This window comes from Salvelinus fontinalis, chromosome 6 (genome assembly GCF_029448725.1).
Source record: "Salvelinus fontinalis isolate EN_2023a chromosome 6, ASM2944872v1, whole genome shotgun sequence".
Taxonomy (NCBI): Eukaryota; Metazoa; Chordata; class Actinopteri; order Salmoniformes; family Salmonidae; genus Salvelinus; species Salvelinus fontinalis.
In genome coordinates this window covers 36,756,934-36,784,006 of record NC_074670.1, presented here as the reverse complement: position 1 = coordinate 36,784,006, position 27,073 = coordinate 36,756,934, and the positions used below count along the sequence as shown (strand labels likewise).

Here is a 27,073-nt window from a genome sequence, read left to right as displayed (position 1 = left end):
CCATAATATCACGCTGACCATTTCGGCTAGGCCGATGTTCCGGTGATGAAAGATGAAATGAAAGAGATGAGCTACTACAGATGCCTTGGAAAAAGTCTAGCATGTGAACATGTCAAAATATGGTTTGCATAGTTGATTGGTTGGTTTCAAATGTTTCTGCTGTTCGGGAAAACTATTTATGTACAATGTCAACTGCTGCCTATAACTTAGAGCGTTGCAAATTCACACAACACACCATCGCTGTGTGTTTAAAAGCGCACGTGGGTGCCAAATTATGTTATGGTGCTGTAATTTTCAGAGCCCGAAATTCCTCCAGACCGATGCACTTTTGATCGTCTCCTCTCTAGTGTGACTTGGAAACATGGCTATAGATGCTGTTTACACATCAGAGGCGAATGGCTTCCACTGTTGTTTCGGTTGGAGGCACTGTAGCATGCGAGCTAAGGGAGTAGAGGCTTCTCTTTTGATATCTATTGGATCGCTTCGCCATGGATCTATCTCCCCATTGGCACAGTGTCTCTGTCTACAATGCACTGAACTGGTGGTGGTGGAAGCCATATTCCTCTAGAACAGTGGTTCCCATACTTTTTATAGTCCCGTACCCCTTCAAACATTCAGCCTCCAGCTGCGTACCCCCTTTAGCACCAGGGTCAGCACACTCCCAAGTGTAGTTTTTTGCCATCATTGTAAGCCTGCCACACACACTATACATATATTAAACATGAGTGAGTGAGTTTGTCACAACCCGGCTCGTGGGAAGTGACAAAGAGCTCTTATAGGACCAGGGCACAAATAATAAATATAATAATAATAATTTTGCTCTTTATTTAACCATCTTACATATAAAACCTTATTTGGGGCGGCAGGTAGCCTAGTGGTTAGAGCATTGGGCCAGTAACCGAAAGGTTGCTAGTTCAAATCCCCAAGCTGACAAGGTAAACATCTGTCTTTCTGCCCCTAAACAAAGCAGTTAACCCACTTTTCCTAGGCCGTCATTGTAAATAAGAATTTGTTCTTAACTGACTTGCCTAGTTAGAGAAAGGTAAAAAATTAACATAAATTGTGAATAACTCACCACAGGTTAATGAGAAGGATGTGCTTGAAAGGATGCTCATAACTCTGCAATGTTGGGTTGTATTGGAGAGAGTCTCAGTCTTAAATCATTTTCCACACACAGTCTGTGCCTGTATTTAGTTCATGCTAGTGAAGGCCGAGAATCCACTCTCACATAGGTACGTGGTTGCAAAAGGCATCAGTGTCAGGATACTCTGAGCACAGCCCAATCCAGAAATCTGGCAGTGGCTTCTGATTAAATGACATTTTCACAGAACCGCTTGTTGCAATTTCGATGAGGCTCTCTTGTTCAGATATTGGTACGTGGACTGAAGGCAGGACATGAGAGGGATAACGAATCCAGTTGTTTGTGTCATCCGTTTCAGGAAAGTACCTGCATAATTGCGCACCCAACTCACTCAGGTGCTTCGCTATATCACATTTGACATTGTCCGTAAGATTGAGTTCATTTGCACACAAAAAAATCATACATTGATGGATAGACCTGTGTGTTGTCCTTGTTAATGCAGACAGAGAAAACCTCCAACGTCATAATCATAACCTCAATTTTGTCCCGCATATTGAATATAGTTGCGGAGAGTCCCTGTAATCCTAGAATAAGATCATTCAGGCGAGAAAGAACATCACCCAGATAGGCCAGTCGTGTGAGAAACTCGTCATGCAAGCGGTCAGACAAGTGACAATTATGGTCAGTAAAGAAAACTTTAAGCTCGTCGCTCAATAAAAAAAACATCTATCTGTAGGATGTGGGATCTGCATCGGGTTCGAACAGTGTTGTTATCCTTCATCGGGATGTGTTGCAAGATTAGCAACGAGCAACATTATTTTTCAACAGGATCAAAGAGGAAAGGCATGGAGTGTGAGCCAGAGATGTGATGAAGCGATTCGCTGACGACCTTCTCGCTGATTGATTGACCAGTGGGCAGAGGTGATCAGGCATAATGAACGCACAGTTAAATGGCGGCTAATTGAAGGCAGCAGGCATATTAGTTATCAACCACTGAATTAGTTATCAACCGCTGGTCAGATCAAGTGAGTAACTAACCCGCCCAGATGACGAAAGATCGGGACATGCTTTGTGATAGTAGTGCCTCGTATTCGCCACTGTTAGAACCCAGAACCCTTTCTCTCCCAATGGGTGGGAAATGAACTCGCTAACTTCTCACGATTTTCATCTTCATTCCAAGCCCGGTTTCCGCTGCTCTCAACGTTGTGTGTTAGCAATCATGTTTGTTTGGGAAAGGGGAGTACATTTGGCCAATTTACAGTGGATGTCAGGTCAATGTAAACATGCCCAGAGTGTATATTCTACATTAATGTATGGCTGTGTGAGGCGATGAGGAAGAAAAATACCCCCGTTTATTTTCTCTTTATGGAGAGATTGACAGCATGAAGCCAGATATACAGTGAGCATCAAAAGTACTGGAACAGTGGCAAATATATATTTTTGGTCTCTGTACTCCAGCACTTTGGATTTGAAATTATACAATGACTATGAGGTCAAAGTGCAGACTGTCAGCTTTAATTTGAGGGTATTTTTAATCCATATCAGGTGAGCCGTTTAGAAATTACAGCACTTTTTGCACATAGTCCCCCCCATTTCAGGAGACCAAAAGTATTGAGACAAATTCACTTATACATGTATTAAAGGTTTAGTATTTGGTCCCATATTCCTATCACGCAATGACTACATCAAGCTTGTGACTTTACAAACTTGTTGGATGCATTTGCTGTGTGTGTTTCAGATTATTTTGTGCCCAATATAAATGAATGGTAAGTAATGTATTGTTTCATTTTGGGGTAACTTTTATCGTAAATAAGAATAGAATATGTTTCTAAACGCTTTTACATGAATGTGGATGCTACCATAATTATGAATTGTGAATAATTATGAGTGAGAAGGTTAGAGGCATAAATATCCTACCCCTCCAAAACTGCTAACCTTCCCTGTTATTGTAATGGTGAGAGGTTAGCATGTTTGTTCTTCTGTAACTACGGTATCTCACTCATCATTATTCACGATTCATTCAGGACTATCCGTAACCATGGTAGCATCCACGTTAATGTAGAAGTGTTTAAAAACATAAACAAATTCTTATTTACAATAAAGGGGAATCCAAAATGACACAATACATTATTTACCATTCATTTCTATTGGATACAAAATAATCTGAAGCACAACCAAAAGAAACAGAAAATGCATCCAACAAGCTTGTGGAGTCAGAAGCTTCATGTAATCATTGTGTGCTAGGAATATGGGACCAAATACTAAACTTTTGACTACTTTAATACACCAATAAGTGAATGTATCCCAATACTTTTGGTCCCCTAAAATGGGGGGACTATGTACAAAAAGTGCTGTAATTTCTAAATGGTTCACCTAATATGGATGAAAACCTTCAAATTAAAGGTGACAGTCTACACTTTAACCTCATAGTCATTGTGTCATTTCAAATCCAAAGTGTTAAAGTACAGAGTCAAATAAACCACACAATTGTCACTGTCCCAAGACTTTTTGAGCTCGCTGTATATTGTCCAAGAATATCAATACTCAAGAATATCATTACGTTATCTTTGAAAATGACATCAACTTCCCATATCATTTCTCCGTCAGAGTACACAGAAGCAGGTTGGGTTTTAACGTCCTGAAGCGAAAGAAGAAAAAGAGTACGGCCTGTTTAGATTTGGATGTTACAGTACGTGTCGGCAATGAATCCGATCTTCTCCCAGTTCGGGAAATATCTTGAAATGTGCTATCTGTCTCACGTATTGAGGTCTCTGTTCGTTGCTGAGTGAGTAGTTGTGCAGTATGGAGATGAGCAATCAGTGATGAATAGGTCACGGAGTACATTGGGTGCTAATCTGGACGTGATCGACAAGGTGTCGGGGTGAACTTAATCCCTGGAGACGATCACAGACACACTCTGATTAACACGAAATCTCAGTGTCTCTACTCTCTCCATCTCGCCACTCCCCAACACAGATTTTGTGTGTGTGTGTGTGTGTGTGTGTGTGTGTGTGTGTGTGTGTGTGTGTGTGTGTGTGTGTGTGTGTGTGTGTGTGTGTGTGTGTGTGTGTGTGTGTGTGTGTGTGTGTGTGTGTGTGTGTGTGTGTGTAGTCTGCCAGGCGGGTCTTCTCTGTAAATCCTCAGTACTCTACTTCAGTCTTCAACACTGTGGGTTAGAGTGAACCCAATGTCAAGCACTGACATCTCCTTGCTGCTGCTTCTCACACGATTACAAACTGCTGTTATAGTTCCACTTAGCAATTTCTTGTTGTCTTTAAACGGGTTGGAGAAATGTAATATGCGAATTCATGGCCAATGGAGAAACATGCTCTGTTCAGTCTCCCACAGTTGACTTCTCCTCTATGTTGTTTTATTATGATTATGCACTGTGGTTAGGTTGCCCAGTCGGTGGGAGCTGTTACCCTATATCTGCTTGTGATATTTAAAACTTGGCTCCGATCGATAGCAGTGTCTCGCGTTTGCAGCTATTGTGCTCGCCCAAGGACATTTTCTTGTAAACGGGATCGCTAAGGAGTTTATATTAAGAGACGCTTATTGTGGAATGGACTGGCTGTTACTGGCTCCTTTGTCCTCCGCCGGCAACTCGATCCGGGCCCATAGTCAATGTGGTTTGGGGCTTTCATCGGCTGTCTCAACACAGCGTCAATACAATTCTTAGAAGGGCCAGTTCTGACCGGAATTAATGCAATATTCACATTCAAAACCAATCAGTATTCAAAGTTGCAGAGGGGATCCAAAGTTTGCGCGAATGACAAATTGCTGAATCAGACGGATTTCCGACAAATTAGAAAATATATTTGTTACTTATCTGTTACTATTGTTTGGCTTATATTGTGTGATGGACTTTTCAACTGCAGACTTTTTCTTCTGGTTTAGTCTGTTGCCTCAAGTGTATCTTTGTCCTCAGCTCTGAGGCCATCCACAGTTCTGTCTTACCACCGTGACAGGAACATGTTGTTGTTAGGCCCAGTGAACTCAGCTGCACTACCACATGTTAGTTACAGTAGTTACAGTGGAATATACTATCAAAGGCAGTTTTCATTCATACTGCCGGTGCCTGTATTCCACACTCTCAAACTCAAACATTGTTCTAGGTCTTTTTCCTTGCCACTGTGCTTCTCCCTGCTTTTTGGGGTCTAAACCGAGTTACTGTAAGGCACTTTGTGACCACTGCCGATGTAAAAATATTTGATAAGAAATTTGATCGAACTGATTGCTTGATTGGATTGCTTTACATGTAGTTGAAACGAATCACACTTCCTGTTTGTGCCTTCTCTCTCTCTCGTCTCTCTCCTGCAGCTAGCTATGGAGTGTACCCCATCTGCAAGGGCTGCTCGGTGTGCTCCAAGGACAACGGCTGCGTGAACTGCCAGCCCAAGCTCTTCCTGTTCCTGCGGCGGGAGAGGATGAGGCAGTACGGCGAGTGTCTCCACGCATGTCCGGCGGGATACTTTGGCATTCGAGCTCCTGAGATCAACACGTGCTCCCGTAAGGCCTCCCTCCTTCACCCCTCCATCCCCTGCTCTCTCTTTTCTATCTCTCTCCTCTCTCTCGTCACATGATTTATTGTCTCGTTACGTGCTCCTTATGCAGGGAAGAGGGAGACACGCACGCTTCGCATTTTGAACGGCTGAACCATTAGCACAGGTGGATGTTAGTGCCGAGACAAGACTCTATTAAGGAGGGCCTTTCCTCCAGTGGCGACCAGTATAGGATGTGGGATGTGGGATCTGAGGCTGTAGATGTCTGATTAATCCAGCTTCTCAACCAACAGTCCCGCTTGGTGAACATTTAGAGGTTTGTTAGAGCGTGTTGTGGACGGGCTTCGGAACGAAGGCTAGGAAGGATATTCAGACATACTTAAATGGGTTGTTATTCAAGTTCTGGGTATACCTCGGTGCTTTGTTTTATGGAAGATTAGTAACGCTTAGCAATAGTTTGTAGACTTTGCACTAACAGAACGCCGCCATGTGCAGATTAAAGCGAGTGGAATAGGTTAAGGCACTCGCAGAGGGCTGGATGATGTCATTCTGAGGAAGAACAATCCTGATGATGTAAGGAAAAAACATAAATCATATTAGATATTTCCATTCATCGATGTCAATAGTATAAATGTATATAATTTTGTGTGGGCTTTATGTGCTCATGTGTTCAATGTGTTTTCTGTGTGTAGTCAGCTGTATTCGATATCAGAATTGGTTTGGTCCCATGACCTTCAGGTGATGGTCCCATGACCATCACCTAAAACAGACAACAACTTTAGACACAGATCTTTTGAATTATGTTTTCTATATTAAAAACTGAAAGGGGAAAAATTAAAACCCAACAATGGCTCTCAACAAAAAATATATATAAATAATAATAACAATAATATTACAAAATCCAATTAATTAAATGTATCCCTCTCCTCTCCTATTGGACCAGGCTGCGCCCCCGTCTCATAAGCTTATTTTAAGGCTTGAGAGAGGCAGGCTTTATAGGTTTAGAGAGAGCCTGTGGTGTTGGCTGAGTGTTTCATGTGAAAACTGAGAAAGAACTTGAACCCATTGGGTTCTGTTAGCCAAACTCCTGACAGACATGCTGAAATGAGGCCCCAGAGGAGCGTGTCAGGACCTCTAGGCCCAATAATCCAGACGCGCAGCAGACACCGGAGGAAAAACCATTTTGCTGCTTACTCACTCGCTCGCTCTCTCCAAACCTCCATGCAAATACGTTCGCTGGTTTTGTCAGTCAGAAAAATTGAGCCGATTGACGACTGAAATGCCTGGCTTGTCGTAAACTGCTGGTATCAATTGGATTTTCACCCTCGCTGAGACACCCGCTCCCCCTGCACACACATGCTCATCTCTCCATTCCCCACAATAAAAAGGGGAGAAGGAAGGGCCTGCAGTCATTTCAGCCTATCTTCACAAGTCAGGGAAAATCAGAGGAGAAAGACATTTTGTTCTTCAGCGGATAGTAATTATTCCCCATCCCTCACCACACCGTCTCTCTGTCCTGCGTGAAGTTTGATTTTAAGTGTTACCGACGTGCGGCATCAACGCGTGGCAAGTTAATCTGAGTCCTTTTCAGAACAAACTGCTCCCAGAACAAAAATCTTACCATTGTCAAGTAGCATTACATCTCGGCGGTCAGGCCTACTTTGATGTGATCGCAATTGGAGTCGTAACTTTGTAATCCCACTTCGCATTTGACCTTCCTCCTTAAGTTGCACTCTTTATGTAATTTCCACTAAACAGTTTGGGTCTGTCGGCCATAACGGGCCGTTCTATCAGGTCGGCTCTACGAAGCTAATTGTCGGGTCACTGGGAACGATTTGTGGGCTGACAAGGCAACTGGATTCTCCTCTGAGCTCAAAGACACCGGGGTTCCTCCCCACCACCAGTGCCCCAGAGCCAGTGCCTGCCCCTGCTCTCTAAGAGGCCTGGAAGGTGGCATTACGTCTCTGTTATCATGGTCTTTCAAAACAGCCTCTGAAATCACTTAAGGAGTAGCTGCTTATTATTACACCAGAGTTTGTCTGTGTGATCTTATCTCATTCAATACTGTTTTGTGGACTGCCTGGGTAAAGGGAAACCAAAGCCACACGGGAGAGAGAGAGGTTTACACACTCACTCCCAGGCCCAGCCGTGATGAGGCTGGAACCCCATGGCTAAGTTCCTCACTCTCTTTCAGCCGCCACTTGACAGCTTGGCATTAGGAGAAGGAAGAGTGTAGCCACACACTTTAACCTGTGTGCCAATGTACAGTAAGACTAGGTGACTGAAGCTAACCAGGCAACTGAACCAGCCAGTGGCTGAATTTAAAAGAGAGAGGGTGATTCCGTGTTGTTTTTTTCTCAAATTCCATTTTCTCCGTTTAGTTTTTAAGGTTTCAGTTTTTCTTTTTAGGTTTTTGCTCTCAAAATCACACTTTTTTTAAAAGGAAACACACAAAACTGGATGTTCCAAGTCCATAACAATAATTTACCACACCAGGAGAACACTTTTGAGGTCTGGGAAAAATCTAAGAATTATTGAACTTTTGGTGTAGTTACCCTTTAATGCAAGTGAGCACCAGCCAGAGACTTTGTTTAGTCAGCAGTGTTTCTGTAGCGCTCATGTGATTGCAGAGTTAGCAAACAAATGGCTACTGGATTGATGCAAATCATCATGATATCATTCTGCCAGGTGAGCATAGGCTACTTTATAGTTAACATTTTGTTTAGAAGGTTTTGGTGAAAGCCTTTCCATCTACCAGCAGACGGTTATCATTAGCATTAACGCTAACAGCCACCCAAAATGTAGACCAGATATACGCACACTGTATACACCGCACAGACGAGGGCATTCCTGTGCCGTTTCAGAAAGTTGCAGGAAAATAAAAATCACTGATGCATTTTGTTCATGGATTTTCTATAAGTCCAATCAATGTAGTTAATTTCCTACTAAGTTCAATAAATGTTTGAATATTGCGGAATTCCGTTTTAATGTTTGGCTTACGTGATTCCGTCTGCGTTTTACACCTCTCTCGCTCTCTCTCTCTCTCTCGCTCTCACATGCACACATACACACATACATAAACACACACCTTTCAGCAGCTAATGGTGAAGAGTTAGATATGATCCATAACTCCATAACAGCTGCAGTCATGGAGGCACTTATCAGCTCAACAGACTAATACTGCTCTTCTGTCTCTATGTCAACCTCCACCTCTACCAGGGACATTTGTAAGGGTAGATATTCACATATGATTTATATACAGCCCAGTCCTGATAAGTGCACGTATCTACTGTACGGGATGTGTAAGTCAGCAAACTCTGTGTAAGTTTGTGGCAGTTGCACCAGTGCTAATGCAAACTAATCTGTCTACTTGCCTGGGACATCTATCTGCATGCTTTAGGCTTAATGCATGCTTTTATATCATTATTTAATTCCCAAGCTATGGCATAGATTGTATCAGCCATCAACTGTATTTTCATATGGGTTTAAAATATTAGGAGTAGCAGGTGAATGGTGGATAACAGTGTGCTGAGTTTAACGGGAGGGAAAGTGTTGACAGGGACAGCATGAGAGTAATACTCCGAGCAAAACTTCTTCCCAGGGGCTGTATAATAGTTTTAAACACTGCTGAGGTGGTTGGGGGTGGGTGGGTGGGAGGTTTGGAGGGTATCCTGGTGGACAAGGCTTGAAGTCTGGCATAGGCTGTCCCTATGTGCACCCCCTTCAACAAACACACAGAACACACACAGCCACAGCCACAGCATGCTGTAATGCTCCCAGAAACCCCAGCAACGAGCATTCCCCTGCCAGGATGAAAACCCTGTCAAGCTGAGGTCATAGATATGGCCAATATTCTGGAAGTGTGGTTCAAATATCACAGCTCATCCAGTGCCAGTATATATGCCACTTGAGACTCCCCTTGTCCGAGGTGATTTTTAAAACTCCGTTTCTGATTTTATTTTATTGCCTCTCTCGTACTAAAAATTGGTTACGGAATATCATTGTTGCTTTTTGTTTCTGGTTTGTACCCTTTTATGTATTTATTTCAATGCCAGAGTTTTGGATGATTTGGTTACACCTTTGTAAGATTGTTCATTTTTAAAGTGCATCACGGGAGTTTGGTGTATTCTGAGGTGGACAGTAGCCACACGTCAGTTCTCCGGGCCAATTGAGTACCGAAGTATGAAGCTCTGTAAAGGAGCAAACTCACAATACCATGAGCGACGTTGGCAGCACAGACAGAAACAGGCTACTCTGCATCTCTGTCTTCCTATGTGTATTTCCATTGCACATTTTAACCAGAAAAAGACCATTTGCTTTTGACCTTTGCACCTTACCAAGGGACAGTTAATCGCCACAGCTTTTACAAACCACAGTTTAGACACACCGCGAGACAACACAATGGACACAACCAACTGACAGGCCTGTCGTGTCTCTTCTCCACTGGCCCATTCTGACTGACAGGAACACCGGCACCGTCTCGCCCAGTGTAACAGTATAACTTTAAACCGTCCCCTCGCCCCGACACGGGCGCGAACCAGGGACCCTCTGCACACATCAACAACGGTCGCCCACGAAGCACAGTCGTTACCCATCGCTCCACAAAAGCCGCGGCCCTTGCAGAGCAAGGGGCAACCCTACTTAATGTCTCAGAGCAAGTGACGTAACTGATTGAAATGCTACTAGCGCGTACCCGCTAACTAGCTAGCCATTTCACATCCGTTACACTCACCCCCCTTTCAACCTCCTCTTTTTCCGCAGCAACCAGTGATCCGGGTCAACAGCATCAATGTAACAGTATAACTTTAAACCGTCCCCTCGCCCCGACACGGGCGCGAACCAGGGACCCTCTGCACACATCAACAACGGTCGCCCACGAAGCACAGTCGTTACCCATCGCTCCACAAAAGCCGCGGCCCTTGCAGAGCAAGGGGCAACCCTACTTAATGTCTCAGAGCAAGTGACGTAACTGATTGAAATGCTACTAGCGCGTACCCGCTAACTAGCTAGCCATTTCACATCCGTTACACCAGCAGCCCCATGCCAGGGTGTTGAAGAGCATCCACGTGGAAAGAAAAGAGAATGTCAGAGGCGAGAACATGCAGCCTTGTCCTGTGCCATGAACTCCTGCCATCCATCAATCCACATGACATGGCTGGGTGGCAGCTAGCAAGCCAAGGGTTAAATGTCAGCCAAACCTTCTGATTTTAGAGAGTAGGTCAAAGCGCTATTAGGCTAGTACTAGGCTAGCTGCTTCCCTCAGACACGCTTGGAGAGTAAGGCTGGAAAAATGGGGTTTGTTTTCCCCTGCTTCACTGCCAGAGCTTCTTTCTGTCTGATCATGGACATGGACACTGCCGCTGCCTGCCTGTTCAACAGCAGGCCTGGTTAGCATCCTGGAAGACTTTTCATTAGACTGATGATTGGCTTGACAACCTAACCCCCATAGCTTACAAGAAAGGCCCTTTCTGGGCTCACAACATATTCTCCATCTTTTGAAAAATGATTTACAGTTTTTTTTTAACATGAATATTCATATAGATAAATCAAGTGATGGCATTTGTCCCGTGTCAACCCAATCTCACACAGAACACCTCTGAAATTAACAGTTGCTTTGAGTGTCCCTGATCAAATTTGCAGATTTCCGATCCAGACCACAGCAGAGAGAGAGGGGAGAGTCGCAGCCAGCTAGATTTCGCAGGATTAGATCACGCTTTTAAAGCGCCGTAAATCAACTCCAAATGCAGTTGACATGAATACCACAAACTGAAAAAAACAAAAAAAATGGAAACAGTCACATTCATACAAGTGCAACCATGCCTTTCCTTTAAAAGATGTTGACCCCTCAGCTCAGCCACTGTCTATACTCGGTGGCTTTGAATTCCTATTTTAACAGAAACATCTAGTTTAAAAAATATATATTGTATTAGTGGTCCAGTGCAGTCAAACTAGATTTGCTGTGTTTTTCAGTATATTTCCACATTATGTTGTTGAAAAAATACTGTGAAATTGTGAAAACTATAATAATGCCCTTTTAGTGTAAGAGCTGTTTGAAAAGACAACCTGAAATTTCTGCCTGTTTTGGTGGGTTGGCGTTTTGTCCTAATAGAACAATAAGAAAGAGAGTTCCAAACCTCTCTGCCAATAACAACTAGTTTTCAGTTTTCCCCTCCCCACTCCCAGACAGTCCTAACAATGTTCTTGCTTGAGAAACTGCACTTTACTAAGAAGCTATTTATTTTTCTTTTTGACCATTCTAATTCAAAACAATCACAGTACGTTACTTAATTGTTACCCAGAAATGATTTGATATTGAGTTAACTGAGAAACAAGGCCAAGAGGAGATCATGTGTTTTAAGCCTCAAGAAGAACATTGAACCTTCCTTTCATCAGATTCCTGCCAGATCTGATGACCTCATTATTTCTTATTAGTCTCCCAGAGGCACATAGACGAGACATTGGAGGTGGCACAGAGGTTAATCTCAAAGAGGGCTATAACCTGCTCCTATGCATCTGAGGGCCATGCGCCCCTGGGCGCCTCGTCTGGGGCTCTCCGTTGGGCCACAGAGGCAGACAAGCAGCCGGGAAGATGCAGCACCCTGTGGGAACTTCCCTCATATCCATCCAACTCTGACCCCACACACATATATATATATGTATGCTAACTATGGCTCTGTCTGATCTTAGATAGCCTCTCTGTTCCCTATCTTGACAGGATGTCTGTCTGTCGTGGCGTCTCCCCCCACCTACATCTTCTTCCAAGGACCTTTGACCTCGATCACTGACTAAGAGGAAGGTCTTCATCTTGGAAGTCTCTCCCTTGTCAGAGCTATACGCATATGTCATATATCTGTAAAGGAATGACGAATCTTCTATTTTATCTGATAAGGAGTAGGACAGGAATCGCTACCACCAGTGTTGGCTAATAAATGTGACTATAAGCTTGATTTTGACATCTAAACTCAGTAAAAAAAAAAGGAAATGCCCTCTCACTGTCAACTACGTTTATTTTCGGCAAACTTAACATGTGTAAATATTTGCATGAACATAAGAATATTCATCAACTGAGACTTAAACTGAACAAGTTCCACAGACATGTGACGAACAGAAATTGAATAGTGTCCCTGAACAAAGGGGAGGTCAAAATCAAAAGTAACAGTATCTGGTGTGGCCACCAGCTTCATTAAGTACTGCTGTGCATCTCCTTCTCATGGAATGCACCAGATTTGCCTGTCCTTGCTGTGAGATGATACCCCACTCTTCCACCAAGGCACCTGCAAGTTCACAGACATTTCTAGGGGGAATGGCCCTAGCCCTCACCCTCCGATCCAACAGGTCTCAGACATGCTCAATGGGATTGAGATCTGGGCTCTTCGCTGGCCATGGCAGAACACTAACATTCCTGTCTTGCAGGAATTCACGCACGGAACAAGCAGTATGGCTGTTAGCATTGTCATGCTGGAGGGTCATGTCAGGACGAGCCTGTTGGAAGGGTACCACATGAGGGAGGAGGATGTCTTCCCTGTAACGCACAGCGTTGAGATTGCCTGAAATGACAACAAGCTCAGTCCGATGATGCTGTGACACATCACCCCAGAACATGACAGACCTCCAAATCCACCTACAAATCGAATCTGACTCTAGAGTACAGGCCTCGGTGTAACGCTCATTCCTTTGACGATAAACGCGAATCCGACCATCACCCCTGGTGAGACAAAGCCGAAACTCATCAGTGAAGAGCACTTTTTGCCAGTCCTGTCTGGGCCAGCGACGGTGGGTTTGTGCCCATAGGCGCCGTTGTTGCCGGTGATGTCTGGTGAGTACCTGCCTTACAACAGGCCTACAAGCTCTCAGTCCATCCTCTCTCAGCCTATTGCGGACAGTTTGAGCACTGATGGAGGGATTGTGCGTTCCTGGTGTAACTCGGTCAGTTGTTGATGCCATCCTGTACCTGTCCCGCAGGTGTGATGTTCGGATGTACCGATCCTGTGCAGGTGTTGTTACACGTGGTCTGCCACTGCGAGGATGATCAGCTGTACGTCCTGTCTCCCTGTAGCACTGTCTTAGGCGTCTCACAGTATGGACATTGTAATTTATTGCCCTGGCCACATCTGCAGTCCTCATGCCTCCTTGCAGCATGCCTAAGACATGTTCACGCAGATGAGGGACCCTGGGCATCTTTCTTTTGGTGTTTTTCAGAGTCAGTAGAAAGGCCTCTTAAGTGTCCTAAGTTTTCACAACTGTGACCTTAATTGCCTACCGTCTGTAAGCTGTTAGTGTCTTAACGACCGTTCCACAGGTGCATGTTCATTCATTGTTTATGGTTCATTGAACAAGCATGGGAAACAGTGTTTTACAAATGATCTTTGAAAGACAGGGTCCTGAAAAAAGGGACGTTTCTTTTTTTGCTGAGTTTATATTGTAAGATGAACTTTAACGTTGTGGCACTCGTTAGTCGTGTGTGTTTCGGTGTACCAGCGTCTCCACTGCTGTTTGTTGTCAATAACAGCAGGGTTGCGCAACAAGCCGGTGCTTGAGAGTGTAATAGCGCCAGATGTTCTTTTTTCTTTTACTTCTTCAGAGCGAAAGAAAGAAAGAAAGACTCAGGTGATGACAGGCCTGGGAAGGCTTGTGTTTGAGAGGTAAAGAGGAGCACTACTTTCCAATTTACTCCTTTGATTTATTGGCTGTTGGGTCCCTGGCCCTGACGTGTATTGACACCGAGCCCCACCGATATCTAATTTCAGAGGGAACAAAGAGAGGAGAGAGGGATGAGAGCTAAAAAAAAAAGTAGGGAAGAGGGAGGAGAGACCGAGCGCATCCTGCCTTTGTGTGGGCCTCTGTCTTACCTCCCCTGTTTCACTCATTCCATGCCAAAATCTCTACAGCAGTGCGTAACTCTAGTGGCCCTGTGTGTTTATCAAACAAAGATAAGCAAGTGTGCGTGTGATATGTTGGACCAGGGATGAGATAATGAGAAGGCAGAAATGTTGTATGAGTAAATGTTGGCTGCCTTCCATGTGTAGTTTGTTTTGTTCTATCTAGGTCGTCTTCAATTGGCACCAAACGTAATACAACTTTTTTTGTACTTGTCCAGTGTAGGGCAATTCCACAGGAACAGAGTTATGCTGAGACTCAGATTTTTCCCTTTAAAATGTACAGTATATCCAACAAAAACCAATGATTGCTAAGTTAAACACACAGAATGACGGTTTGTGCTGTTTGTGGCGTCGTTCTGTTACCAAACTTTGCATCAGCACTGTTCTTCATGTTCAGTGGAAAATTGTTAAAAGTAGTCCTTGTGCATAGAGTTATATTGTCTGTTTTAACTTTGCAATCATTGTTTTTTTGGTTGGATAAACATTTTAAAGTACAACTCCGCTGCCGAGTCTCAGCATCACTCTGCTACTGCGGAATTGCCCTAATGAACACAGCACAGGAGTGCAGTGAGGTCTTACAGGCTGCCTCAGACCACCTCTTGAATCTGAGAGTGTCTGTTGTATGCCTCCATATACCACATCCGTACATCCGTTCCAGTAGCACTGAATTTACACTGTTCCTACCCCAACATCCCGTTTCTGCAAATCACAGCTGGTTGTCACATATGGTTGTCACCTCCGGAGAGTTTCTCTCTTTTCCTTTGGATAAAAGCGTATATTAAATGACATTATATTGCCCTAGGTTGCACTGTGCTTTTACCATTATATAATTAAGGTTGTAGCTGATTTTATTCATGTCCCTAAGGTAAAAACAATTTTTACAGCTTTTTTTGTTTTATATACATACATTTGACATATTACATGTTACATACTACATTTTACATACTACATGCATGGTACTTTTATATACAGCTTTCACATGACAAATATGTTATGTATACATGCAGTACAAACATTCATACCTATACATACACACATGGATACATACACACATATATACAGTGGGGAGAACAAGTATTTGATACACTGCCGATTTTGCAGGTTTTCCTATTTACAAAGCATGTAGAGGTCTGTAATTTTTTATCATAGGTACACTTCAACTGTGAGAGAAGGAATCTAAAACAAAAATCCAGAAAATCACATTGTATGATTTTTAAGTAATTAATTTGCATTTTTTTGCATGACATAAGTATTTGATACATCAGAAAAGCAGAACTTAATATTTGGTACAGAAACCTTTGTTTGCAATTACAGAGATCATACGTTTCCTGTAGTTCTTGACCAGGTTTGCACACACTGCGGCAGGGATTTTGGCCCACTCCTCCATACAGACCTTCTCCAGATCCTTCAGGTTTCGGGGCTGTCGCTGGGCAATGCGGACTTTCAGCTCCCTCCAAAGGTGTTCTATTGGGTTCAGGTCTGGAGACTGGCTAGGCCACTCCAGGACCTTGAGATGCTTCTTACGGAGCCACTCCTTAGTTGCCCTGGCTGTGGGTTTCGGTTCGTTGTCATGCTGGAAGACCCAGCCACAACCCATCTTCAATGCTCTTACTGAGGGAAGGAGGTTGTTGGCCAAGATCTTGCGATACATGGCCCCATCCATCCTCCCCTCAATACGGTGCAGTTGTCCTGTCCCCTTTGCAGAAAAGCATCCCCAAAAATGATGTTTCCACCTCCATGCTTCACGGTTGGGATGGTGTTCTTGGGGTTGTATTCATCCTTCTTTTCCTCCAAACACAGCGAGTGGAGTTTAGACCAAAAAGCTCTATTTTTGTCTCATCAGACCACATGACCTTCTCCCATTCCTCCTCTGGATCATCCAGATGGTCATTGGCAAACTTCAGACGGGCCTGGACATGCGCTGGCTTGAGCAGGGGGACCTTGCGTGCGCTGCAGGACTTTAATCCATGACGGCGTAGTGTGTTACTAATGGTTTTCTTTGAGACTGTGGTCCCAGCTCTCTTCAGGTCATTGACCAGGTCCTGCCGTGTATATCTGGGCTGATCTCTCACCTTCCTCATGATCATTGATGCCCCACGAGGTGAGATCTTGCATGGAGCCCCAGACCGAGGGGGATTGACCGTCATCTTGAACTTCTTACATTTTCTAATATTTGCGCCAAAAGTTGTTGCCTTCTCACCAAGCTGCTTGCCTGTTGTCCTGTAGCCCATCCCAGCCTTGTGCAGGTCTACATTTTTATCCCTTATGTCCTTACACAGCTCTCTGGTCTTGGCCATTGTGGAGAGGTTGGAGTCTGTTTGAGTGTGTGGACAGGTGTCTTTTATACAGGTAACGAGTTCAAACAGGTGCAGTTAATACAGGTAATGAGTGGAGAACAGGAGGGCTTCTTAAAGAAAAACAGGTCTGTGAGAGCCGGAATTCTTACTGGTTGGTAGGTGATCAAATACTTAAGTCATGCAATAAAATGCAAATTAATTACTTAAAAATCATACAATGTGATTTTCTGGATTTTGTCTCTCACAGTTGAAGTGTACCTATGATAAAAATTACAGACCTCTACATGCTTTGTAAGTAGGAAAACCTGCAAAATCAGCAGTATATCAAATACTTGTTCTCCCCACTGTATGTATATGTAATATATATATACATTTTTATTTAATTTTTTTCTCCATTGAACCTCACTGGATATAAGCCTACAGTAGGCCTATATATATCGCGTCAGGAACATCATTCATTAAACTTTGATGAGGGTGATAATCAAGCATTATGCCAATGACCAGCCAGTGAGCCGATAGATACTGTATCTAGGTAAAGAATCAAGAACAGTGTGGATGCTGGTATTCGAACATCTTGTCATATTTTCAGAAGGTAGGCGACAGGGGCGACAGCGCAATGGGTGTGTCGCCAACCAACTCTGATTTGAGTGTGGTTAGTGTATGTGACATGTTTGTTTGTGTGTGTCTGTTTGCATATGTGTGTATAATTATATGTGTGCGTATATGGTTGTGTGTTTCCATTATGTGTGTGTACTTATGTGTGTGTTTGCAGCGGGTTTGTTTAGACTGGTCAGGATTGGAAAAGCGTGAGAGACAGAGTGAGTGGGTGGAGGCCATACTTAGGGGTTCAAAGTGAAAAGGGGAGGGACTTCTGTCGTTGCGGAGGAATGCAGAGCGAGCAGAGGAGGCCTGATGGTTAGCTGGAGATGGTGTAATTAAGGGGCGTGATTGTGAGAACCTTCTCCGGGCCCGCAAACGGGTCCTAGATAAAAGAGTCTTGGGCCTTGTACTCTGTATCTGTTACATGTGGATAATTACTTCAACACACAATCACACACTCACATGCGCACATGGTGACTCTCCGGGAGACACAGAGAAGACCAGATGCCACCACCATACCTGCGAAAGCCTAGTAGAGCGACTACTGCTAGTTGGCTTGCCTATAGGCCAGTGGAGGCTGGTGGGAGGAGCTATAGGAGGATGGGCTCATTGTAATGGCTGAAATGGAATTGATGGAACAGAGTCAAACGTGGTTTCTATATGTTTGATATGCTTGATACGTTCCATTAATTCCATTCCAGTCATTACAATTAGCCGATCCTCCTATAGGTCCTCCCACCAGCCTCCTCTAATATAGATTGGGGTTAGCCAACCAATCAGGCCACTTAGGGATTCTGAGCAGTGTCATAAATTAGACAGCTCGGGTGAGGGCTTCCTTTTAATCATGCAGCCCAGTGCGTCGACCCGTCGTTGCAGCTCGTGTAATTTGGGCCCCTGCCTGAAAGTGCTATTTGCAGAGTGAAAGGCTTTATGACACATCGCCCTCGCCGCACAGTGCTGTGTTTCAGCTCGGCAGGGTGGGGCGTGGGACGATAAGTGTGGCGTTGTGTTTCTCACCAAAGACATCAGTGTTGGTTAGTTAGTTTGGCAGGGGCTCGCAATGTTTTTATTCCCCAATCCAAACTAACTTCCTAATCACAAAAAGTTCCTTCTTACCATCAATGATGCAATGTCTGACAACACTAAGCTTAGAATGAACCATATCAAACATAAGTTGGAGGCATTGGTAACACTAACTTGCTTAAAAACCTCACTAGGGTACGTGGGACGGTAGCGTCCCACCTAGCCAACATCCAGTGAAATTGCAGAGCACCAAATTCAAAAACAGAAATACTCATTATAAAAATGAATGAAGCATACAAGTGTTATACATCGGTTTAAAGATTAACTTCTTGTTAATCCAACCACGGTGTCAGATTTCAAAAAGCTTTAAGGCGAAAGCATACCATGCGATTATCTGAGAACAGCGCCCAGCAGACAAGTCATTACAAACAGTAACCAGCCAAGTAGAGGAGTTACAGTCAGAAAGAGTCAGAAATTCAGAAAGAGTGATAAAGTTAATCACTTACCTTTGATGATCTTCATATGGTTGCACTCACGAGACTCCCATTTACTCAATAAATGTTCATTTTGCTCGATAACGTCCATGTTTATATCCAAAAACCTTGCGCATTTTGTTCAGTTATCCAAAGACTCAAATGCAGTCACATCAGGCAGACGAAAAATCCAAATAGTATCCGTAAAGTTAGTAGAAACATTTCAAACGATGTTTATAATCAATCCTCAGGTTGTTTTTAGCCTAAATAATCAATAATATTTCAACCGGACAATAACGTCGTCAATATAAAAGGTAAACAAGAAAGGCCTCTCAGTCTCGCGCTTGAAAAAGCTCTGGGCCACTGCAGTGTCCACTCATTCAGAGTGCTCTTACTCACTCATTTTTCAGAATACAAGCCTGAAACAACTTCTAAAGTCTGATGACATCTAATGGAAGCCATAGGAAGTGCAATTTGAGTCCTAAGTCAATGGATACTGTAATGGCATTCAATAGAAAACTACAACAACAAAAATATCCCACTTCCTGGATGGATTTGTCAGGTTTTCGCCTGCCATATCAGTTATGTTATACTCACAGACATTATTTTAACAGGTTTGGAAACTTTAGAGTGTTTTCTATCCAAATATACCAATTATATGCATATCCTAGCTTCTGGGCCTGGGTAGCAGGCAGTTTACTTTGGGCATGCTTTTCATCCGGAAGTGAAAATAGTGCCCCCTACCCTAGTGAAGTTAAAAAATATATTTAAAACAAAAACAAAATAGAATCACTCAAACCCATTTGTGGCTAGGACATGAGAACCAGAGGCCCAGACCTCTGTCTTGTCTCCAGATTGTTGGATGTCAGGCTAGTGATATGTTTTCCTGCCTGTGTTGAAAGCGGTCACAGTGAGGTAATGTTTCACTAACTTTGCTGTTGTTATTTCACAGTTCACACTCTTCCCCCGCTCACACTGAAAACCGAGTGTGCTGAAAAACAGCACAGCCCTGGAGATATATGATTATCTAATTCACAGGACATCAACACAGAGGCTTTCTTTTGGAGGGGGGCGGTTATCCTTTCAAGAACTCCATCTCCTTCCCCAAACCCCCTTACTCTTCTATCAACTCCAGATGGTATGAGTGAATACTGTACTGTGCCGCTGCCTAGCCCAGGCCTTTGCCGAGAACTCTCCTCACTTCACTTCCCCTCCTCTCCCAGCATCGCCTCTCATCTTGTCTCCTCTTCCTCCCACAGGGTGCAGGATAGATAACTGTGAGTCCTGCTTCAGTAAAGACTTCTGCACGAAGTGCAAGGCAGGGTTTTACCTGCACAAAGGGCGCTGCTCCGAGAAGTGCCCCGAAGGCTTTGCGCCCCTGGAGGACACCATGGAGTGTGGAGGTAAAAGGGAAAAAGCAAAGACAATACTGTATGTGCATCTGAAATAGCTCCCTATTCCCTATGTAGTGCATTACTGGGTTCTGGTCCAAAGTAGTGCACTATATAGGGAATAGGGTGCCTTTTTGGAGTAATTCATACTGTGTTTGAAATGTGGAAAGTCAACAATGTGGATCACATTGAGGCAGGATCTCCTAGAACTGATTGACTTTACCCAACAGTCTTTAACCTTCTAACCTCTTGTATATGTTTTTAAATGAAACAGTAGAAGGATGGAAAGGACCACACACCAAGAGGTTATGGCCATCCTAGGTTTTTCGCTATGTACTGTAGTAAACCTTGATTTGGACCCTCCATCGAGTATCCCCGGTGTTACCCTTTTAATGACTCATGTCTCTCCCCACGCAGAGGGCTGCGAGGTGGGCCAGTGGAGCGAGTGGGGGTCCTGCAACAGGAGAAACAAAACCTGCGGCTTCAAGTGGGGTCTGGAGACGCGGACGCGGCACATCGTGAAGAAGCCACCCAAGGACACGATACCCTGCCCCACCATCGCCGAGTCCAAGAGATGCAAAATGGCCATTAGGCACTGCAGGAGAGGTAAGACGTAACACCGTATTGGCAGACAGCTGTTTGGGTGGGTAGATGGATAGTGCGTGTGTGTGTGCGTGCGCGTGTGTGTGTGCGCGTGTGTTTGTATCATCCATCTCTATCTTTATGGTGTTTTTTGGTCTGTGGTGTGTTTTTCATGTGCAAATCTAGCCTCTCCTCAAGGATTATAGTTCTTTAGAGCAGGGTTGTCAAACTCATTCCATGGAGGGCCTAGTGTCTGCAGGTTATTTTTTTCCCTTTCAATTAAGGCCTAGACAACCAGAAGGGGAGTTCCTTACTAATTGGGGACCTTAATTCATCAATCGAGCGAAAACCTGCAGACACTCGACCGTCCGTGGAATGAGTTTGACACCTGTGCTTTAGAGACTTGTATCTAGGGTATGGGGCCAGAACCCTCTCTTGGGAGAAACCATTTCCCCTTTCTGGTCTCAGAGACCCACCAGGTATGTCTGCTGCTCTAGCCCACATTAACTCTACGTGTCCCTCAAACACAAACCCACCACTTTCACTTTTTACCTTTTGGTTTTTAGGTGCACAGTGGCATTTTCATGCATGAAATATCAGTATTTTTCCATGGACGCCCCATTCAAGCTAGCTCACCAGGTTTTTCTGGGTATATTTTTTTCTCTCTCTCCCTCTCTTCAGTGGCATTCTTCAAAGTATGAACTGCAGGTTTCCTCAATGGCACTCTCTGTTTCCTCATGTCCATTTGAAAGTTATTTGCGGTACGCACAGCATGTACGTCGACCATTAAATGAGAAGTCAGATCTGGAAATATTTTTTGTGTAAATACAGCTAGGAAAAGATTTTGCCTGAAAGTGTTCAGTTCTTCACAGATGATCCAAACACACCATTTTAGAGTGATGGCCTCGTTCAAGTGGGCTTATTGACAACGTGATACATTTCCATTACATTTCCATTTACACAACGTGATGACAGAAAAGCTGTCCCTAACTCAAAGCTGTCCCTAACTCAGTCAATAGGATTTTGGTTTAGGATATATACACTTCCTTAGGCAAAACAAGGAGATATAGGAGTTATAGTGACAGAATGGCAGATTTGGTTCAAGCCTTCCTGAAAAATGATGAAATAGAACGTTGTTCAACAAAAGCAAGAAAATATCCTCCTTTCTCTCCAGGATTTTCCTCCATTTTTGGTATTGCATGTTAAATCAGAGTACCGTTTAGTGAGGTGGTGAGAGAGTAAATAAACTTGAAATAAACCATGATTGTCTCTCATATTGCAGCAATATTGAGGCAGGCAGTGCTTTCTGGCTTGGAAACTGTCCCACTGGGAAGTTTCTTGACTCTAGCTGGGCCATGTGCGTGGAACCAATGTGGAATAGACGTTGAATTAACGTCTGTGCCCAGTGAAAATGACGTGGAAACATTGAAATAATGTGGAAACAAAATTGATTCAAATACTGTGTGCCCAGTGGGGTGATTATGTGTTCCTATCCAGTCCTGTTTTGTCTTTAGGAATTTCCCCCTCTTAATTTAGCACTGCTTGCTTGACCTTTTCCAAAGTATTTTATGGTCTTCTTGAATTAAAACCTGGCATTGTTGGGCCTGTGTTACTGGCATCAATTATCTAGTCTGAGGTCAGTGATGGGGAGTTTTGTGAAAAGTCTAAATTGAATGCATAGCAAAGCTATTTTTCTGCTTGCTTGTATAAACCAAGTGTGGGGGCCTCTAACGTCGACCTCCCTTATCACTCCTGTTTTATGTTTGATACGGTCATCTATTAGTGTCTTCACCCCATTCAATGTCCACGGGAATGGTCCATGGCCTAAATTGAGTTGTGTAGGTAAAGTTGTCTGTTGTCGTCGCTGTGTGCTCTTTTTGGTTACAAGAATGGCAGAGGGTGGCTTGTGTCATAAAGTTGAGTTTTAGACTTAAACGGCACTCGTAACTCCCCGACCCTCAAGCCGCTGAACCCCAAGTGGTAGTGAAAAATCCTACCCCGCAAAACTAAGCCTGTGAAACGAAAGACTTGTCCATGTCAAGCTGTTTCAATAAATACTATGTCAAATGGAAGCCATTTAAGTCGAGCGGGATAAGGGAATGCCAAGAAAGCAAAGAAGAAGAAATACTCAGGGTTCCACACAGCAGAGAGATTAATTTCAGGCAGGCAGCATGGGCCCAGTCCCAGTTCCAGACCAACTGACATTGTAAAATAATCACTTCCCATAAGTGATAATAAAGAGTAATCCAATGGGAGGAATGTCTGTATTTCCCTTTGGTGTGCAGGTGACCAGGAAGTGGTCCAAGCCGGTGGATGAAGATCAAGAGGTTCATGGAAAGTCCTCATTACGCCCGGGTTCATTATTAAATACCTCCCAGTTGACCTCTTAAATTACAACAGATTCCAGGGACTTTGGGCAGTAATGCCCTCCAATGCTATCTAATACACCATGGCTTTGCTCCGCAATATAACAAATTACGTCTCAAGACGTAAATAGAATTATTCCCAGGCTGTAACCACAAAGTATGTTTTTTCTTCTAAATATACATTTACAACAATACAACCCAACAAGAAAATAAGTCAGAGTGTGAACTAGAGTAGAATCGCGATTGACACGAAAGAAAGGATGGGTTAAAAAAAAATATAATTTGGACTGCATGTCATTTCTTCCCATTTTTTTTAATTTTTTTTTATTTTACCAGGTAAGTTGACTGAGAACACGTTCTCATTTGCAGCAACGACCTGGGGAATAGTTACAGGGGAGAGGAGGGGGATGAATGAGCCAATTGTAAACTGGGGCTTATTAGGTGACCATGATGGTTTGAGGGCCAGATTGGGAATTTAGCCAGGACACCGGGGTTAACACCCCTACTCTTACGATAAGTGCCATGGGATCTTTAATGACCTCAGAGAGTCAGGACACCCGTTTAACGTCCCATCCGAAAGACGGCACCCTACACAGGGCAGTGTCCCCAATCACTGCCCTGGGGCATTGGGATATTTTTTAGACCAGAGGAAAGAGTGCCTCCTACTGGCCCTCCAACACCACTTCCAGCAGCATCTGGTCTCCCATCCAGGGACTGACCAGGACCAACCCTGCTTAGCTTCAGAAGCAAGCCAGTAGTGGTATGCAGGGTGGTATGCTGCTGAACACCAGTATTTTGGATAAGTATTGGATTAGATTGCTAACTATTTAAATGAGACAGGAAATATATATACTACCGTTCAAAAGTTTGGGGTCACTTAGAAATGTCCTTGTTTTGTAAAGAAAAGCAACAAAAAAATTGTCCATTAAAATAACATCAAATTGATCAGAAATACAGTGTTAGGTGCCAGTCTTCTTCTCCTCACCTCTTCCCTCCCTCAGGGTAAGTAGACAGACTGCTGTTCTGTTGCTTCCATCCTCTCCACCCAGGGTGGTCTGCTGAAAGAGCCATAAACATGCCTTATTAATAGCTGTTCCATTGGCCTCTGCAATGACACCCTGACTTCTCTCTCTCTCGCACGCGCGCTTTCGCAGTCTCCCGCTTTCTCTCCCCTCTCTCCATCGCCGTCTCTTTCTGTGCACTTACTCCTCGTCTCTGGAGTCTGAACCTGCTCAATATTGAAGCTATTAGGATTCTCCCTCATGAGATTTCCCAGCAATCCTGTCATCAGATTCACTGGTTTACAAACAGGCATGTGACAAGTACCTCTCTCACACACACTCTCCCTCTCTCTCTCTCTGTCTCTCTCTGTCTCTCTCTCAAACTCAATATGCTTTAATGGCATGATGACAAGGTCAATGTTGCCAAAGCAGAGTGATACACAACAATAAGAATTGGGGGGAAAAACATGTTCAGAAATCTAATTCAAGAAACAAAATGGTCTATTATAGTACTTGAAGTAATTTGTACAAACAAATGTAATGTTTCTTCTTTTAGCTTGTGGCAAGCTGTGACATATTGTGCTGCAAACTCATACACATCAGACCTTTCCCCCAAAAGTATAGAGTATTAGTTTCTCTTTGTTTGATTGTTCTGTGAATGTGGACATTTACATTTTTCATTTGGGGATGAAGGAATCTCTAACCAATATGTATTTGGGGCAGAAGATTGGAAAGTGTTCTTCAATTTCTATTTCTCCCGACCCACAGTGATGACATAGTCGCTCTGGCCAGCCATGTTTTTTTATGGCGTCCTGTTTCATTTGCCAGGCTATGATTACTAATTCTGTATTTAGTTGAAGATTAAATCTGCATTAGGCGGAAACAGCACAGTTGTCACGCCCTGACCTTAGAGATCCTTTTATTTCTCTATTTGGTTAGGTCAGGGTGTGATTAGGGTGGGCATTCTAGTTTTTCGTTTTCTATTTTGGCCTGGTATGGTTCCCAATCAGAGGCAGCTGTCTATCGTTGTCTCTGATTGGGGATCATATTTAGGCAGCCTTTTCCCACCTGTTGTTTGTGGGATCTTGTTTGTGTTTCGTTGCCTTGTGCACTGCACTACTGCACGTTTGTTATATTCTTTGTTGTTTTGGTTGTAAGTTTCACTATTAAATATAATGTGGAACTCTACGCACGCTGCGCCTTGGTCCACTCATTTCAACAAGCGTGACAGAAGATGATGATCCATGGCTCGGAGCCTCTAGAGATGATCAATGGCCCGGAGCCTCCGGCGATGATCCATGGCCCGGAGCCTCCGGCGACGATCCATGGCCCGGAGCCTCCGGTCGACGATCCATGGCCCGGAGCCTCCGGTCGACGGATCCCAGTCCGGAGCCTCCGGTCGACGGATCCCAGTCCGGAGCCTCCGGTCGACGGATCCCAGTTCAGAGCCTCCGGTCGACGATCCATGGCCCGGAGCCTCCGGTCGACGGATCCCAGTCCGGAGCCTCCGGCGACGATCTACGGTCTGGAGTCCCCGGTGACGATCCACAGTCTGAAACTTCCGGCGACGATCTACAGTCCGGTTCCTCCGAGTCCCCGGCGACGATCCGCGGTCCGGTTCCTCCGGCGACGATCCGCTGTCCGGAGCTTCCGGCGACAATCCCCGCACCAGAGCTGGCGGGTCGACGTCCCGCACCGGAGCCGCCACCGAGGCTGGAAGCCCACCCAGACCCTCCCCTATAGAGTCAGGTTTTGCGGCCAGAGTCCGTACCTTTGGGGGGTGGTACTGTCACGCCCTGACCTTAGAGATCCTTTTATTTCTCTATTTGGTTTGGTTAGATCAGGGTGATTAGGGTGGGCATTCTAGTTTTTCATTTTCAACGTTGGCCTGGTATGATTCCCAATCAGAGGCAGCTGTCTATCGTTGTCTCTGATTGGGGATCATATTTAGGCAGCCTTTTCCCACCTGTTTGTGAGATCTTGTTTGTGTTTAGTTGCCTTGTGCACTGCATTACTGCACGGTTGTTATATTTGTTGTTGTTTTGGTTGTAAGTTTCACTATTAAATATAATGTGGAACTCTACGCACGCTGCGCCTTGGTCCACCCATTTCAACAATCGTGACAACAATGTTCACCCCACCACCGTTGTTATTGTTTTTGTTGCCAAGCTGAAGAGACGTCGCGCAGCATGGTAAAAACAATTGATGTACATATGATGCAATGATTTCAGAGGGGGAAAAAACAGTATTTGTTGTTTGCAGTAACTTCTTTGTTATAATATTGCAAATGGGCGTGGCAGCGTCACTATTGAGGATTTCAGCTTCAAGGTTTTGCTTTGTTTGGGGTCTTTTAAATGGGTTAAGTACAGTGGCTAAGTACAGTGACGAGTGTTGCTTTAGCAGTATGCTTAGGGTCATTGTCCTGCTGGAAGGTGAACCTCCGTCCCAGTCTCAAATCTCTGGAAGACTGAAGCAGGTTTCCTTCAAGAATTTCCCTGTATTTACCTGCCGATGAAAAACATCCCCACAGCTCTGTGGAGTGTACAGCTTAAGGTGGTCCTATGGACAGATACTCCAATCTCCGCTGTGGAGCTTTGCAGCTCCTTCAGGGTTATCTTTGGTCTCTTTGTTGCCCCTCTGATTAATGCTCTCCTTGCCTGGTCTGTGAGTTTTTTGTTGTGCATCCCTCTCTTGGCAGGCTTGTTGTGATGCCATATTCTTTCCATTTTTTAAATAATGGATTTAATGGTGCTCCATAGGATGCTCAAAGTTCCGGATATTTTTTAGTAACCCAACCCTGATCTGTACTTCTCCGTAACTTAGTCCCTGACCTGTTTGGAGAGCTCCTTGGTCTTAATAGTGTCGCTTGCTTGGTGGT

General features: G+C 44.1%; 1 protein-coding gene across 1 annotated transcript in view; it reads left to right on the top strand.

Moving 5' to 3' along the window:
• Nucleotides 1-27,073, top strand: part of LOC129857773 (R-spondin-2-like) — a 73,557-nt gene that overhangs the window by 29,429 nt on the left and 17,055 nt on the right. The window contains exons 2-4 of the mRNA XM_055926325.1: nt 5,402-5,590; nt 20,115-20,258; nt 20,664-20,852. Coding sequence (XP_055782300.1) covers nt 5,402-5,590; nt 20,115-20,258; nt 20,664-20,852 — 522 coding nt within the window. The remainder of the gene's footprint in view (nt 1-5,401; nt 5,591-20,114; nt 20,259-20,663; nt 20,853-27,073) is intronic.